The 19,079-nt window shown below is 42.3% G+C and overlaps 1 protein-coding gene across 4 annotated transcripts in view; it reads left to right on the plus strand.

Annotated features, from left to right (window-relative positions):
* Positions 1–19,079, plus strand: part of LOC134538321 (neurexin 1) — a 449,323-nt gene that overhangs the window by 369,265 nt on the left and 60,979 nt on the right. For all 4 annotated transcript variants that reach the window (XM_063379534.1, XM_063379535.1, XM_063379537.1 and 1 more), the window contains 4 exons: positions 8,552–8,958; positions 11,884–12,100; positions 16,819–16,977; positions 18,825–18,944. In XM_063379534.1, coding sequence (XP_063235604.1) covers positions 8,552–8,958; positions 11,884–12,100; positions 16,819–16,977; positions 18,825–18,944 — 903 coding nt within the window. The remainder of the gene's footprint in view (positions 1–8,551; positions 8,959–11,883; positions 12,101–16,818; positions 16,978–18,824; positions 18,945–19,079) is intronic.

The following is a 19,079-nucleotide window of genomic DNA, read 5'->3' on the forward strand; positions in this document are numbered from 1 at the left end:
GTCACTTTGTTTTTTTTTTAAGTGTTCCTCGTTTGCCTTTCAATATGATAGAACCAAGCAATACCTGCAAGGTTTGTGGAACATCATCCTCGCAGGTTTCAACAAAATGTTGTGGGTCTGGATAGGCATCAAGGGAGTACACTTTTGCACGGATATCTTCCCTGATTATGTCAGCTGCAGCTCTAACAATTCGTAGGCGTTCTTCCTCCTCATTCGCTTGTTTAGATTCATACCATTGTTGGGTCAAAATTTTGTAGCTAGTATTGCGGAAACAGAGTACTGTCTCTCGGTTTTGACCAACTGATATAATAATGTCACTCCCATAATGGTCTTCCAACCTTCTCTTCAGTTGTTTATCGGTCACTTTAGGGCCAGAAAAGTCTTTCATGATCTCTTTCATCGAAAACTGGCATTCTTGTTGCATGCTCTCAATGTAATTGTGAAAATGTTCAAAAGAAGCTGTGATGTTTTCATCTGGGGGCCTACCCTTGGAACTCGTTGGGTGAACAGGTAAAACAAATTTTCTCATGCAGTTATGATGGTATCTCCCATCACTGGCAACCAAATCACTCACTGTGGCCAAGCGTGATTTGACTTCATCCGCCCACTGGTCTCCCCGGGAAGCTGCAGTTTCTAACACATTGTTCTTGAAATTTATAGTGGTTACTAAACTGACATTTACCCGCCGATTAACATTCAGTCTTAGTTGTTGGCAGATGAAATCATCACTGGCATCCTTGTTACAAAAAAAAAATTGTTCTGAAATTAAACCCCGACTGACCTGCTCGGCATTGACATACTCTACTCCCACTTGATTTCATTGCAGCAGTCACATTCTTCTCCCTGGTGTAAGATTTATGACATGAGATGTGTAGCTTTACAGTCTCACATGTCTGAAAGCGAGTATGCTTCCCATCACCTCGTTTCTTACTGCACTCAACCAACGTTCTGATTCCTCTTGCTTTCACAGTCACAGCCTCACCCTTCTCTATTGTCACTTCACACACAGCACACGTATCCTTCATATTGTATCGTGCGGAAACATGTTTATCATATAACTGCAGGTAACTTTTTTTTTGCTAGTTTTGCTTGCATTTGCGTGGTTTGATGCCTTACCTGCGCTCTGTGGACGCAGTTACGCGGCGTCCGAGGCGTAGTTGCTTGAGGCGCCGTGTGATGTCTCTGCATGTCGGGCGCCCTTTGGTGCTAGTGTTAAGGTCGAGTTGTGAGCAGGGATTATTATTTCGGCGGTTGATACCGTGTAGGAATTTTTTGTTTGGCAGTTAGTCCCGTGACTGTTGTTAGATTGTTACCAATCGAATTCATGTATATATGTGTTTGCTTGAAGTGTAGTTGAAACCAACCATTTCTGCTATTGTTGAAAACTGGTCCAACATTAACCTGCTGTAGTTTGGTAACGCGTTGGCCGAAAAATTCTCCCTTGATTCCATTCGACGCAAAATTTAATTCTTAAAAAATGTTATGTAAAATAACTGTTTGATAAAAAGGTTAATTCGAAGATATTGAAGAAAAACTGATATTAAAACGAAAATTATTCGTAAAATTAAAAAATTGATACGACTTTCACCTTTGTAGTTTAGCAACGGGTTGTCCAAAAAATTTTTTCCCTGGTTTTATTCTACACAGAATTTAATGCTCTACAACTTTTACGAAAGGTACTTTTTTAAAATTTTGTTAAGTTCAGGAGATACAAGTGAAAAACTGCAAAGGTATCCCTTTTGGGGGTACATTTTCACCCCCCACCACTTTTCCACAACTCCCCCGAGGGGGAAAACATAGGAAAGTCATATTGGGCCATAAATGAAGCCATTGACGCCAAAAAACCTTTTGTAGGAACTATTTCCGAATTGGGTGACTTTTTTGTGTTTAACGCTACTGGCCTACTAACTTGATTCAGGTTTTTGCCAAACCTCCATAACATGCATTCATTTTTATCGAATTCCTTGACTATTCATGCCTCCACTGTTTCACTGTAACCAAACTATTCATATATCAAGGTGTTTCTCTGCCTCCTTTATCCCAGTAATCCTAATCGCTTAGTGAAATAACATGTGATAGAATTTGAGTTCGCCTAAATTAAAAATTGATTCTTTTTAAAGTTATAATTTTTTTCCCATGCAGAATATTTGTACAGTTAGTTTACATATAAATTTTTTTTCTAAACACTATTGTAGCGAGCTCTGTAAAATCTCTCTCTTTGGAAATGCGCTTCATGAATTAATGAATGATATATTGCTTGAAGTTTCACTGACATTGTAGCATTGTTAGAATGATTGAGTGGGGGGAAATGGGAGTACGTCGAGAAACCCCACCGTATCACACAACGTCCGCCATGTTTCCAACTTATGGAATGAAACACGTATCGCTTTGGTGGTGTGAGTGATCTTTTCCAGCGTAGAACATTAAGACACGTAACCAATAATCCTGTATATAGTTACACGCTCATCACCTACTCAGTAACTCCAAAGAGATATTTATACCTTGGAGACAAGCGTATCATTAAGCACAAATATTAGCCTACTCCATAGAGATGTGTATAAAATAAAAAAACGGAAGTGTAAAAATAGAGTAATATTTCGAATAGAGTTACATAGGTGGAACATGCCTAATTAAAGTAGTGCCTTACGAATAACTATGCTTATAATTAATTAAAAAAAGCTTATATCTCCGAAAAATTGCTGCAGAATCTGAACTCGGCGAGATTTTGTAATGGGAAAATACTCTGTATTAAACATCTGCAGAATACTTCATCCAAGCGAGCATAATGACCGGGGAAATAAAGGGGGACGTTATTTATAGCGCAAATACCTTAAATTTCAACCAAAATTGCCCTTAATTTTTGAACAATAGCAATTGCCAGTGAAGTTTGGCTCACAGTTTAACAATTAACAAACTATTAACCATCAACCAATCACTTTAAATTTAAGATCATAATGTATTCTTACCCAAGCAACACCGGGAATTGCACCTAGGGGTTGTTGGTTAAATAAATGTGCATTTGAAGGCCTTTAGAGAAGATATATAATCCCACATTTCTTCAGGTTGTCTTCACTCTAACGGTTTTTTTTGTTTTATTTGTTTTTGTTTATTTTAAGAATATGATTTAGTTTTTTGACGTAAATACATCTTTAAAATTGCTTCCATAGTGGGAGGCAATTCAAAAAAACGAATGATAACCTAATCAGGGGGATTCAGTTTGGTGTTGCAGCTACATATCTATCATCTCCATCCAAAATTTAATTACACCACTGGATAGCTAAAGGATCAAATAATTCGTTACGCTAAGTGAGGACTATGACGCATCGTCGCGCGCGGTGGAGGGGGAAGCGCCGCCATTTTGAGGTCATTTTGCTGCGTTTCAAAGTTTTCCATTTAGTCTAACTTTTGACTCGTAGAAGCTACGACGTTCGTTTGAGTTTCAATCGCCAGCTCTCATCAAAATCCATCGATTGCGTGTATAATAGTTACAGTGAATATATATGGTGTTAAAATAAAAAATAGCGTATGTTATATTTAGTTTAGAAAATGTTACCTGTTACGTTCAAGTATTCACGTACAATACACGGCCGTGTCCATGACACAGGCATAGCCCAAATTTTTATTTCGCGGATTTACATAGCGACAGCTCTCGCCTTTATATTTAAAAATAATACTATCGTCGATACTTGCGGTTCTCGCATCCATGTTTGAGTCCGCCAGTGCTGGCCGTTTTCACGGTGTTTTTTTTTTTTTTTTTTTTTTACCCTGCTGTATAACGCACACAGCTGAAACATCTCTCCTGGGCCAGTCTTTTACTGCCAGCGATCATTGCTGTTGTGAGCTGCGTTCCGAACGCAGAGAGAGTTAGAGAGAGCTTGTGAGAGTAGTTTCAGCGCTGAGATAAGTTTTAACTGCGCCGTAAAAAGGGAAGCCCAGAGTGGCCCATCGTGCTGGGTTTTTAACGGCGGCTCTGATGCTTGAATGCCTTCCATTCTCAGTGTCGGCGAGGAAGTAACAGCGAACTTGTTAACCCTCCCCATAAACAAAAAAAAAAAAAGAGATACACTTTGACCTAGTTAGTCTAATTTATTACTTGAAACAAGGCCGTGTGCCCCTGTGGAAATTCAACCCTAGTCTTTATTGTTCTGTAGTGCGTATATCTGCCTGATTACGCACGCAATTAACAAGTTAGTTGTTTTGTTTTTTGGGAGGTATGGTGAAAGTTAAGTGCGATGTTCATTTGGTGAATAAATTGTTTCAATATGTTTGGACATACGCCATTGCTGGTTATACACTATATCATAAGAAACCTCCATAATTGACAAAAACACAGAAAACAAGCTAAAATCAGCCGATCTCAAAATATAAAAAATATAAACAGCACAGAAAATTCCAAAGTGAGAAATTAGTCACAAAATTAAAACAACACAGATGGACACGGTTGGATAACAACGACGAGATAGTACCAACAAGGACAGTAAGTGAAGACAAAAAAAAACAACCTTTGACAACACAGTGACAAATACACGAATATGATACTAAACAGATGACGTAAACAACACAATACAGAGTGAAAACCAGTGATGTGGCAAAACAGGTATTCTAGACAGAACAGACGAACAAAGTAGACTTCGTAAGAAAACAGTTGTGACGTTTCGGGAACTGAGATCTGTAGCCGTCTTCAGGCACGAACAGACGGTTGACTTGCGTCAAATTCCAGCTGCGACGATGAGTCCTTGAAACTCCCTTTGCTAGTTAATTATCAGCCACATTTGAGTGAGGAAAATCCTTTCTGAGAACAGATATGTTTTTACTCAGTAACAAAATGATTTATTTTCTTCTGCTGGCACACCATAATGTGTTTGCTGTCAAGGGTGTTGTCACACTTGTGTACTTGGGGGTCGTGGATTAAATCCAAGGATGTCTCAGTTCATGAAATACAAGTGGATTCCCAAATGATTCTAGGTTCGTTATAATACTTCAATATTTTTTGCTATGTTCGTCATTGGGGACCTCCATTCATATATTTCATCGTGGAATCAGAAGCGAAATGTGTGCAGTTTCCTTAGCACGATCTTTTGACTCGCATACAACTATATCAGATAGTGAAGAGTCGAGCGAATTGCGACACCAGATGATTTATTCCTGTACCTGTTTTTATTAAAATAGTATCTCCACATTAAATATTGCATATAAATTCACGTAGTCAGTGGCCGAACGCAAATATCCGCAACCCCCGTAACACTACATTATAATTCCCAGAAACAAACAAGAATATATTATTGTATTTAACTTATGTTACATATGTAACTACAAACACAAAATGGGTTTTCTATGTAGCTTATTTAAATACACTTTAGTTCAAAGTATCTTTGAAATGTGCACCTTAAAAATTAATTTTAGTTATATTTGTTTACCTCTCGGATAGTTTCAAGGGTTCTCACAAATTCGCCGATGCAACGTGTACTTTTTGAGAGGTTTGTGGCACTATCTTTTAGTGAAAATAGGACGATAATCGATAGTTTTCAAGCAGACTATTGTCGAAAAAAAAATTTTTCTTTGCATTCTGAATTCAACTTGAAGCACGCCCATTAAAAAAAATTTGCTGGGAAACAGTGTGTTGAGTTAGGTTGACAGAATTCTCACATCCGGTTGTGAGTAGTTGCTCGCTAAATGCAGCCTTACACAACAGTATAGGCGCAGAGTAAGTAGAGAGAGACAAGAGACGTCACTCCCATGTTGGCGAAAATCCTTATTTGTCAGTTTCTTGTGGGAGGTGGTGGAAGGGTAGTAGGTCGCTGTTTACAAAGACGAGACATGAAACCATCAAATAACTTGCCATAATAGAATAAGCATTATTATTATTATGTAGTATTGCATATTATCTGCATTCTAATGTTACATTTTCTTTGTATTTCTTATTCTCACGTGAGCTATTTGTTTCTCAATATTCTTTCATTTTGCGGAGGATTTTGTTCATAGCTCGCACCCATCTTTTCCGTTCCATTTTAGATCTTCGAAACGAATCCAGTTAGAATTTTCATATTATCTGGGAATAACATTCTCAAAAGTATAAACGTGCCTGTGACTATAATCATGTGCCAAAAAAATAAATCAAGTGTAACAGTATAACCACCCTTTACAATACTATTATTTATATCTACAATATTGGTTATAATTTCGGTACACTAAAATGACATTGTTTTAAACCATTAAATATTTAACGAAACAAAAGAACACTTTTTTTAGGTTATTGAAAGCAATTATTATAGCTCGAATACAAAGCATACGTACCTAAAATCAATACAGGTTGGATAATACACTGTAGGAAATTACAGTAAATTTACGGAATCTTCAACGAAGAATTTAGTTCAAATAAACGAAGGGATATTTGTAATTTTAAAATAACTGAATCTTCATAGATACTACGCTGTATTTGTAATTCAGAGTGGTATTTTTCGTTCTAAAAAAATTTATAAAAGAAGAGTGTTGTCACTGTAGACGTAACCAGTTTTTGAATGTTTTGTTAATATACATAGAATATTGTTTTGGATTCGCCTTCAGAGTAAGTGAACTCAGTGTCCATAAATTTACGAAGATCCCTGGATAATTTGTAACCAGCGCGTTCTTCTTAAATTGAAGGTGATAATTCCTTAAGGGGCCCGCCTCGTCAGGGGTGTATGTGTGTTAGTGAGGCGGGATGATAAGCGCGACGCTCGCTGGTGCTTCCAGCGCGGTGTCGCCTCTGGACTGGCACGCAGTCTTCTCGTCGTGCACAGATATAACTGTGAACTTTGAGCTGTGACCGTAACATTATATGGCGGAGAAATTAAGATAAAGGTGTAAAGCAAGTGCATTAAATGTTTTCAAATATCTGTACTTTTTTTACGCCTAAAAATTACTCTGAAAACGTACGTTTTAGCCATTTTAACTCTTCCAAAAATACAGTTTAAAAAACTTAAATCCGAAATCAAAAGTACTTTTCAGCCCTCAGCGAACTCTTAGATGCTTTTCCGTAAACAGACCCGACTCCGATCTCTTGAGTAGTTTTGAAATCGCGTTGTTTTTTTGGTTTTTTTTTTCCTGAAACTCTGCACACCGTATGTGTGACCGGGTAGGTGGAGCCCTTAAGGGGCCCGCCTACCTGGGCACACATACGGTGTGCAGAGCTTCAGGAAAAACAACGCGATTTCAAAACTACTCGAGATATCCGAGTGGGGTATGTTTACGAATAGCATTTAAGAGTTCGCTGAGGGCCGAAAAGTACTTTTAATTTCGGATTAAGTTTTAAAACTGTATTTTTAGAAGCGTTAAAATGCCTAAAACGCGTGTTTTCAGAGTAATTTTTAGGCATAAAACAATCAGTACAGATTCTTGAAAGCACTTAAGGGGCTTGCATAACACCTTTATCTTCATTTCTCCGCCATATAATGTTACGGTCACCGCTCAAATTTCACAGTTATCCTGTGACGACGAGACGAATGCTCGCCAGTTCAGAGACTTGCGCTTAGAGGCTATACCGCGCTGGAAGCACCAGCGAGCGTCGCGCTTATCATCCCGCCTCACTAACACACATACACCCCTGACGAGGCGGTCCCCTTAAGAGTGTAGCGAAAGGGACTAACTTGAGAAAAGATCTTCGGTACTCCTATCTGGTGTCAGCCAGGGGGGGTGGCCACGTCCGTGATTGGATGGTGACCGGGTGAAGCACGGTTGGTTAGACACCCAGAACACTGGCTGAAGTCTAAGCTTTGAATATATATATATATACTGTATAGAAGTCACGAGTGGATAGGATTTACTCTACGTTTTTCAGGAGCGTATGATGAGCAGCTTGGGAACTTCACCGCTGCAGTGCGCTGCCGTAACGCCCTGGATCTATCGTCTTAGGTTGTTATTTACACGTTAAGAGCGCAGAACTGTCGCCCGCTGTCATTCACCCGCACCCCCCAACCCAACATTCACTGCAGCTCAAGGTCGTTCAACGGGAGGGGGAAGGGGTGTTTGAAGAGTTCGACACTTGTCCGCTAGGGACCGCCGCAAGTCGATGCCCTAGAGATGGTGGCGATTGCGGCGGTGAATTAACCAACTACCTCAAAACCGTATTAGAAATTTTAACCTGGGCTGGCGACTTCTATACAGTATATATATATTGAAAGGTCTAAGTGACTGTGAATCAGTCAATGCGGCAGTGTGGCGGCGGCGAAGTGACCTGCTGACCCCGTGTCCGTGTTGGGTAGGCCTCCACCGGACCGCGGGTGGTTCACCGGGTGATTGAGGGGTCCCAGTGTGATGCGGGAGACTGGGGTAGGCGCCCAGGAGTGATGACAACTCCAGAGGGCTAAGGGAGCATCCAACTTTCTGGTGAGCTGAGTGGAGTAGGGGGCCGGAGGTGGTGCATAAGCTGAGATGGGTAGCCTCAGTGTCTTTGCATAGCCAAAAGCTCTAACGCTCTTCCTGGGGCGGTAGGGCCTCACGGCTAACAGCGCTGGGTCAAGAAAGAAAAGGGGGGAAACCCTATTAGTGACATTGACCCCGTGTCCACCCGCAGCGGACGCGGCCCTGGGCAAGCAGAACACCCTGGAGTTCCGCTCCGTGCACGTGGGCGGCATGGCGCGCGCCGACGGCCGCCCCCAGCCCGCCTCCACGCTGCACGACCTGGTGGGCTCCGTGCAGCAGCTGACCTTCAACGGCGTGCCCTACCTGGAGGTGGCGCGCTCCTCGGGCGGGGGCCGCCAGGCGTCGCCGCAGCTGCGCGTCACCGCCAAGTTCGGCAGGCGCGAGCACCAGCTGGTGCACCACCCGGTCACCTTCCGCTCCAAGCGCACCTTCGTGGGGCTGCCCGTGCTCAAGGCCTACTCCGCCACCAACATCTACTTCCAGTTCAAGACGCGCGAGGCGTCGGGCCTGCTGCTGTACAACTCCGGCCGCGGCCAGGACTTCATCGCCTTGGAGCTGGTGAGCGGGGACGGGAACCACACATAACTTAGAAAGTCACAACTTAGAACTGTCATAACTTAGAAACACACAACTTAGAAACACACAACGCAGAACCACACAACTTAGAAACGTCATAACGTAGAAAGTCATAACTTAGAACTAACACAACTTAGAAACACACAACTTAGAACTGGCATAACTTAGAAACACGTAACTTAGAAACACGCGACGCAGAACCACACAACTTAGAAACGTCATAACGTAGAAAGTCATAACTTAGAACCGTCATAACTTAGAAAATTCTAAGTTGTGTGTTTCTAAGTTATGACAGCACCCCGGAACTACGTTCTGACACTACCCTCACAATCACATGGCCAGGATTCCCTGCTCGGGGCGGTGGCGAGACCACCCTCACATAACCAGGGTTCCTTGTCTTCTACTGCAGGTACATCACCACTAAATAAGCTGGAAACATCTAACGACTTGTGGTCTAAAGCGCTTTTCAAGGCCGCTTATGTCTTTGAATTGTCATCATCATTTTTTTTTAATTTAAAATAATAGATAAATTATGAGCATCTTGATAATGTTTAATTTAATGAAGTTCTAACAACCACTGCGAACTTTGTCTCTTTCGTAAAAAATTTGTAGATTTTGTAGAACATCTTTCAATTAAACATAATCCAGACGTTCGGTGTTCAGTATTAAATATTTTCTCTGTTATTTACAATAAAATTGTTGTTCAACTCCATTGTAAAGATGTATACCAACCTTGAGAAGCACTTTAGAACATAAGTCATATATATTGCTACGAGTGGGAGAACAGGCCTGTAAAAAAAATACCCGAATTAACTAATACAGTTATGTACACTAAATTTGAGGTTATAAAAATTTCATAGTCTGTCCACAATTTACTCTCCTGGCTGGAGCTCGGCTCGACAGTGGCTCTCTCTACTGCTCGTCTCTTTATCACACACCTCTGTCTCTACACGCCGCCTCGCACTACTCACTCGTCCGCCGCACATACGCAACCTGGATGCTACGGTCCCCGATGCACCAGTCTTCGCACACGAAGTCCGCAGTTCGCCGTCCGCTATCACTCACCGGGATGGTCACTCGCCTTCTTCACTTCACTGCCCTCGGAGTTCAGTCCCTCCGTTCATATACCTGTCCAGTCCAACCCTGAATATGTCTCGCAGCCCTCCGAAGAGTCACTGCATCAGAATCCCCGACTTCATACTCGAAGCTCCAAGAACAATGGCGTCCTAGTTACGGGGCTCTGGAAACATGCCGAACCTTCTAGAGACGCAGAGAATCTGCGGGCTCAATGGCCAAGTACTGGGGAAGGGGAAGTGGGTAGCTAGGCACCGCTGCTAATTGGATTAGGCGTGTAGCGATAATGGAGGGATGGGCGCAACCTGCGTCGCGCTCCATCCGTTAACAGGCGCACGGGGTGGCCGGCCCGCCTCATCTCTACAGTCCTTGTAACACTGCCCCCTCCTTAAGCATGTTCGTAACACATCTTTCCCAGCATATTCTCTCCATCGGTTTAAATGTGCCTCTTTCATTCGAACTTTCTTTCCTCTCTGGATGCGATATACCACAACATTTAGTCGCTTGAACACTTAATAAGGGTCTTCCCATACGACTTGAAGTTTAGGGAATTTGATTTTTGTTGCGGGTTGTACAGCCACAACAAATCGCCTTCCTGAAATCCGCTCGAGTTAGTCTTTAGGTCGTGCCTGGTATTAATCCCGTTCGCCGCTTATCGAAAAATTTTACGAGCCTCATCTTGTATGAGAGGTCATACGCTCTGCCAGATGATTGGGTATAGTTGGTAGTGCTACGCTCCTCAAGATGATTGGTATAGCTGGTGGTGCAAGTTGGTTCTTGGTGAGGACGACCGAACTTGACGTCACACAGGGTAGCCTCAACTCCGATCCAAACACAAGATTCACAAGCGTCTGTCCAGTCAAGTCATGAATGGCAGCCCGTTATGACAACAGGAAGAATTGTATGTGTTGATCCTAATATTGTCGGTGGTCAGCCACAACTTTGGCGTTGTGCTCCTCTAGGGTCCTGTTGAACCTTTCCACCGTGTCTAACCATTACACCTCCTGTAATGCAGTCAATTCAGAATTGCAGCCTCAGAGAGGCTATATATTCGCATCATTGCACCCTTTTCGTGACCCTATTTGATTCTGTCTTGGATACTAGTGTAGGCAACAGCAACGACACCTCAAAAAGCAGGCATATTTTCCCACAGGATTTATGACAGTTTCAAGTAAGCCAAAGATAGAACGACGTAACTGAGAAACACATAATGCCGAAACATCAGCCTTAGAAAATAATAACTTATAAACACACGACTTAGAACCAGAACTACTTAGAAACACAAAGAACCGAACCAAATAACTTATAATCGTCATAACGTAGAAACAACCACTTTGAACAGGCATTACTTAGAAAATTCTATATTGTCTATTTCTAAGTTGTGTTTCCAAGTTACGTATTTCTAAGTTACGACAGTTCTAAGCTACGTGTTTGTATGTATGTTGCGACAGTGCTAAGCTGTGTGTGTAGGTTGCGACAGTGCTAAGGTGTGTGTGTTTGTAGGTTGCGACAGTTCTAAGCTGTGTGTTTGTATGTTGTGACAGTGCTAAGCTGCGTGTGTGTAAGTTGCGACAGTGCTTAGCTGTGTGTTTGTAGGTTGCGACAGTGCTTAGCTGCGTGTTTGTAAGTTGCAACAGCGCTAAGGTATGTTGTGTAAGTTGCGACAGTGCTAAGGTGTAGGTGTGTGTAAGTTGCGACAGCGCTAAGGTGTGTTGTGTAAGTTGCGACAGTGCTAAGGTGTGTGTGTGTGTGTGTAAGTTGCGACAGTCCTCAGCTGTGGCTGAGTGCTTGCAAGTTGCGACAGTCCTAACTAAGCCCGGGCCGTGTGCGCAGGTGAGCGGCCACCTGCACTACATCTTCAACCTGGGCGACGGGCCGGTGAGGGTGCGCGACAACGCGCGCGCCAGCCTCAACGACAACCGCTGGCACGCCGTGACGGTGGGGCGGCCCAGCGCCAAGCAGCACTCGCTCATGGTGGACGACAATTTCGCCATCGTCACCAGCCTGGGCACCAACGAGAACCTCGACCTGGCGGGCATCCTGTACCTGGGTGAGCGCGCTCTCTGCTACCGGCGTTACGACCGCCATCTTGGAAACTTGTCGTAACTAACCTAGAAATTCGGGGAAAATTCCAAAATTCATCAAAAAAAACACTCATTAATTTACATATTGACTCAATAATTGGTATAAAATTTATTTAATATAACATCAATTTAGCATAATAGTGACCAGTAGCGGATCCAGAAGAGGGGGGGGGGGGGGGTAAGGGACTCAAGCCCCTTCCAAAAGCATCTGGGTCCACTATTGTTTTAGTGTTTGCCTTGATAAAGCCTAGCCTCAGCTGGGTCAAGCCCCTCCCAAACCAAAATCCTGGATCCGCCACTGATAGTGACAGGTTCGAAAAATAATACACCGTAATTTCTTTTTCAAAATAAATTTTATTACAAAATTCATATTCTACTACAGGATCACTTGCGAAGGTTAGCAATCTTATAAACATTTAGCGCCCTCTGTTCTGTTCACCACTGGCCGGATGCAAACCATCTCACCTGGAAGATCTTTTTTTTTCCCTCCCTTCGTGGCAACCATTTAATTCCCACGCCAAAAAGCTGAATGAAAGAAAATATTAACAAATAAATTATACTTTTCCGAAAATTCATTGCAAACACATCAGAAGTAAACACTTCTTTTTGAGCCTGATCGTTGCTACTGTTTTGTCTTGGGAAGCCTACTTTGTCAATGATGGCTGAGCAAAATGGCAGCGCAAATCAATCGTCTCTATTATTTTCGCTCTTTATTCATTTCCCTCTGGGTCCGATCCTGAGGTTCACACCGGTGATGTCGCCGGCAAAAGCATGTTATAAAATCAGAAAGGCACCTATTTAATCCACACTAAAAATTTAAAAAATTAAGCTGACGCTACACATCTTTAGTAAATATATTTCTTAAAAGTTTTTTTGTATTAATTAAATCTTTTTATACACTTGCCAGTGTGTTGTAGCCGCTTCTTAAGTAAACATTTTTGCAATAAATCACAGATGTGCATGGAAGTTTGCGAAAGTATAAACAAAGTATGATAATGCATTATAATTTTAAAGAAACTTGTGGAAAAGTATGCAGAAGTATACATAAAGAATTTAAACCTTTTAAAAGTATGAGGTTATCCAAAAGTGTGAAAAAGTTAGTGTACTTATTAAGTAAGTGTGCGGTAGTGTGTAGTTTGCTGTCGAACTGATGTGTTGTATTCGCCGTGGTAGGGCTAATGTGCTGTTGTAATTCATTTTAAGTATAAAAGGAAACAAAAGTACAAAATGTATAGTCACAACTGTACCAAACATGTTGACGAAAACCTGCCAAGAGCTTTAATTTTCCTTACACGCTACTTTATTCGTTACAAGAACATAACTTCATGGCTTGGCAAACGTAAAGAAATGACTAACACACGTGTATGTCTATGACTTACCGCTTATGATTTTCTATAGAAATGTAATTTCATAATTATATGAAGTCTATGTGTTAATCCAGGAAATAGCTAGGTGTTATAAATATTTTACCAGAATCAGTTCCGTATTAATGACGTCATCCAGACATACATATTTATATGTTATTAGGATGATAAAATGGTTTAAAGTGGAGGTTAATTTTGGACTTATAGTACTGTTTTCGGATGCAAAAAAAATCTACGCTGTGACAGCAGTTGGATTTGAACTGTGAGCTTTCATATTTTGCGTTCATTGACACTTGCGTTTTTTCTCACTGCTCCAACGAAGCTCTGCGTCAGGTGGATAATAATGTTGGTATATCAATGTATAATCCCTCTATATATTTTTTTAATTTAAATGTAACATCGTCACATCGTCATACAAATGTGTGTGTAAGTTGCTTAGAAATGATGTTCCTTTTACATGACGTTTATGATGGATTATCAATGTCGTTACAGACGTCTCACGCTTCAATTGCAGAGCACGGCTTACGGCCCGCGCTGTTGCCAGATCTCTTAACACGTTATGTAGATGTGCTTCTTTAGAATACTGAATGCATATAGTAAATTAAAATTATTCATACCATCACTCTCATAAATCTGGAATATATCGTAAATTTTAATTTAAATAAAAATTCACACACATCATTAATTTGAATTTATGACAAATTTGTAAAATTCGCTTGATAAAAAAAAAGGATTCTACATGATATTAAATTTCAAATTCGTATGCTACTTGGCAACAGTGCATTCAGAGACGAGGCCAGCGCTTACGGTAGTCGACGTGTGTTAGAAAGAGAGAGCAGTCGCCCATTTACGTCCACACTGCAATCTAAGCGTGGGACGTCAACATCACTTCGTTTTTTTTTTGTCTTAGCCCTAACAATCAATCAACTATTCCAAATTTTCCATCATTTTTCTTTTGAAAATCTACAATTGGAAAAAAAAAAATAATGTTGAGGGTGTTACCGAACCTCAAGTTTAAGTAACCATATTTAATTGTATATAATATTTTTTTCTTCTAGACAATCCCTTATTTAGTGGTTTTTATGAACTTAAATGCAAATTTTTACGTCATCCAAAGCATGGGCGTATAAGAAAAGGGGGGGGGGGGGGGCAAATCGGAATCAAAAAGCTCATCTCTGAGGGGGCCCGGTTGCTATTGCCAAATCGTAACTGTGAAATTGGAATGATAAACGTTATCCGACCCCCCCCCCCCCACCCCGCATTTTTTTATCCCTAGTAATCCTACAGATTTTTCCCCATAACCGAAAGCATGAATGGTATAGCTTTTTAGATTAACCATTCGTTTGTAGCCTTCGTGTTAAAACTCTTTTTATTTTTAGTACATCCTTCATTGAATTAATAAAATTATGTGTTCCCAGGACCATAGAAACCTGAATCTTTCAGTGTTTAGGAAAAATCTTATTTTATTTATGAACGATAACACTAAAATATACTAAAAACGAAGGTTACGTACGAACGGTTAATACAAAACTGTATACCAAATGATATCATGATTTCAGTACATGCTAAAAATGACGTAAAATCATAAAAGTACACAAACCCCATTAAATAACGACATGTTAATTTTAAAAATAAGAAAAGTCCAGTTCTGTTCCGCGCCGTAGATTTTTCGTGAAAAATTTGGGATAGAATCATAAGTGTTTCGCATTCATATGTAATTTAATTTTCAAACTCATCAATACAACTTGTCTATTTCTATAATTCCGAGTCACATGATAAGGCATCTTTAATTATTTTTGTAACAATCACGGGCATGCGCCTGCACTGGTAACGATTACGTCACGGGCAAAACAAATACTGCGCGACAAACACGTGCATAAATGATCGACACGTTGTGGGCTCAACCATTGGTGAACGCATTATTTTGTCTCGTACTTATTAGCGATTCAAATCTGACTTTCACTGTAACGGGCGGATAGACGTTTTCACGTCAAAAAATAAAATAATAAAACCTGATGCAAACAGTTAAGTGTGGTTATGTTATGAAACATTTTTTTTAATCACGTGATATAACACAAAGGACTATGGGCAAAGTTTCTTAGAACACCAGCTTTTTTAAGTTGACTGGTTGATTCGATTCCAAGCAGTTGAGGGCAAAGGTTGATTTATATGTTGTAGTTGGCCGGTATCGGCTCTGCAATGAAATGCACTGACTGTGTGGTGTCCCTCTGCAATGCAATGACTTGTGGTGTCCCTCTACAATGCAATGCAATGACTGTGTGGTGTCCCTCTGCAATGCAATGACATTGTGGTGTCCCTCTGCAATGCAATGCAATGCAATGCACTGACTGTGTGGTGTCTCTCTACAATGAAATGCAATGCACTGACTGTGTGGTGTCCCTCTGCAATGCAATGACTTGTGGTGTCCCTCTGCAATGCAATGACGGTGTTGTGTCCCTCTGCAATGCAACGAAATGCAATGCACTGATTGTGTGGTGTCCCTCTGCAATGCAACGCAATGCAATGCACTGACTGTGTGGTGTCCCTCTGCAATGCACTGACTGTGTGGTGTCTCTCTACAATGAAATGCAATGCACTGACTGTGTGGTGTCCCTCTGCAATGCAATGACTTGTGGTGTCCCTCTACAATGCAATGCAATGCACTGACTGTGTGGTGTCCCTCTGCAATGCACTGACTGTGTGGTGTCCCTCTACAACGGAATGCAATGCACTGACTTTGTGGTGTCCATCTGCAATGCAATGACTTGTGGTGTCCCTCTACAATGCAATGCAATGACTGTGTGGTGTCCCTCTGCAATGCAATGACATTGTGGTGTCCCTCTGCAATGCAATGCAATGCAATGCACTGACTGTGTGGTGTCTCTCTACAATGAAATGCAATGCACTGACTGGTGTCCCTCTGCAATGCAATGACTTGTGGTGTCCCTCTGCAATGCAACGAAATGCAATGCACTGATTGTGTGGTGTCCCTCTGCAATGCAACGAAATGCAATGCACTGACTGTGTGGTGTCCCTCTGCAATGCACTGACTGTGTGGTGTCTCTCTACAATGAAATGCAATGCACTGACTGTGTGGTGTCCCTCTGCAATGCAATGACTTGTGGTGTCCCTCTACAATGCAATGCAATGCACTGACTGTGTGGTGTCCCTCTACAACGCAATGCAATGCACTGACTGTGTGGTGTCCCTCTGCAATGAAATGCAATGACTGTGTGGTGTCCCTCTGTAATGCAATGACTGTGTGGTGTCCCTCTGCAACGCAACGCAATGCACTGACCGTGCGGTGTCCCGTCTCGCAGGAGGCGTGAGGAAGGACATGTACGCGACGCTGCCCAAGCAGATCCAGGCCAAACACGGCTTCGAGGGCTGCCTCGCCAGCCTCGACCTGAACGGGGAGTCGCCCAACATCGCGGTGGACGCCGTGGTGCCCAGCTCGCAGGTCACGGCCGGCTGCGAAGGTACACTGCGACACAGTCTTGTCATCATAGCTGTCGCGGGCCTCGTGGTCCGTGTGTGCCAGAGCCGAGCATCGAACCAAGGGCCCGGCGAAGAGAGGTCCAGGCCGCGGAGTGCCACCCATGTGTGAATGTCTGTGAAGAAGGATGATACTGGGTTACTTCTAAGGTGTTGGTAATATTTGTTTCTTTGGCGGGGATCGCGGGAGGGACTCGAACCCACCACGTGCTGCTGAGGGCAGTGCGATGTGAATAAAGATAGGAGTCACTTCTTTTCCTAGAGCCATCTGCAACCGATGTAGGTGATTTCTTGTGGACATGAGTGAGATGATGGCACACTGCACAGGGCGACAGCCCCGCTCAATACGGCGAAGGTATCGCCGGGACGCTGGTCCCCCCTCCCCCCCTCCCCCTGATCGCTAGCAGCCCCGGGATGCGGTCACATCCGCGCGCGTGTTCTGACAGGTCCCCGTGTCACAGCAGTCGAGCAGTGCGCTGACGGCAGCCACCCCTGCAGATGGTCGTTCAAACCAGTTTAGTTGTGACGTCTGCTTCCTTGTTGTAGGTTATCAATAGGTCACAACAATGCATGTATTGTTGTGTCTGTGGGATGTATTTGAACGTAGTAGGTGCCATGCTGAAATACTCATAAAACTTTATTGGTTGACTCATGGCCTCCCACAAGGGTGGGGCTGGGTGGACCCCTGTGTCCAGGTCCCGGGCCTAGCCCTGTTTATTTTTAAATGTTTTATCATAATAATTTTTTTACAAACTAGAAAAACATATTGAATATAATTTTTTTTTATCCAATGAAATTTTAGAAGATATTACACCTACAGCTAATTGTATTTTTCTGTAACAATTTTCATTTTTATCTCAGTGTGTGAACTAAATATACATACTCGCTGTGGTTATTTTTAACAAAACTTAGTTTGAACTTATAAAATAGTAACCATAACCATGCCCTGTATTTTCAAGGTTAAATAACATTTTAAAAAGAGGGTAGGTAAGAAATAACCCTGCAATTGTAATGTAGCACGTGACTGTAAAATTGCGGGGTGGGGGGGGGGGGCGTATCCGATCCTGGGTCCAGGGCCCGTAATCGAATGTGGGAGCCATGGGTTGACTTAGAAATTCTTGACAGAGAATTTTATACTCTACTTTATCGTCTCTTGCAGCCAACGTTCCGTTAACATGTTCAGTTTTTTTTTCTTTTTTTTTCACTATTCATTAATGAATACTTTAATATCGTACTTCCAAGGAAATGCGCATCGTCTAAGGTTTCCATCTTCGCTGGCGGATAGAAGCAAACTGATATCAGAACACGCCTGCTCTGGAACCACTATGCTCATTCTGCCAGATACATTTTGGTCAGAAAAAGCATTCACTGTGACCGTAGCCCCACACACTTCCCGGGAATGCTGTGAGAAGTACTAACTATGCACGTCTGACTCAGAACAAGTTCAGAGGTGACAGTGGCATCATTAGACAATATTTTTGGCTTTTTTTTGGTGTTTAGTTGCGACACATATCATTGGGAGAAAAAAACACATATTGTAGAAGTAACTAAGTTACTTTAAAAGACCGAAGGAAAATTCATCACTTCCAGCTCCAAACTTCTTTGTACCTAATTTTTTATTTTTCCCTCCTCTACGCACTACAAATTTCTCTTGCGGTGTGGCATTTGACTCAGTGGTTTTAAGTATTTTGACCGAATGCGCGTACGCATTTCATTTTATCCTTCCATCATTGTGCTCGTCACTTTTCGCCAGCCACACGCATGGGTTCTGATTCGCCGAGCTGTGAGTGACGTCACTCGCTTGTGGTGAGTGCTGTGCTCTCCCCCGCAGGCCCCAGCACCAAGTGCAGTCGCAACGTGTGCGCCAACCGCGGAGTCTGCGTGCAGCAGTGGAACTCGTACGCCTGTGACTGCGACATGACGTCATACACCGGCCCCACCTGCTCCGACGGTGAGCCCTTCTTTGTTGTTTTCCTAACAGAAACTAAAAAAATTAAGTGTGTGTATGTAGGAGGATGGGCCGGGTTAGGGAGGGACCTAGGTGCGTCTCATGCCGAAGCCTGTACGCTTGGCCATGCAGGGAGAG

Source organism: Bacillus rossius, chromosome 13, assembly GCF_032445375.1.
Source record: "Bacillus rossius redtenbacheri isolate Brsri chromosome 13, Brsri_v3, whole genome shotgun sequence".
In the NCBI taxonomy this organism is placed as follows: domain Eukaryota; kingdom Metazoa; phylum Arthropoda; class Insecta; order Phasmatodea; family Bacillidae; genus Bacillus; species Bacillus rossius.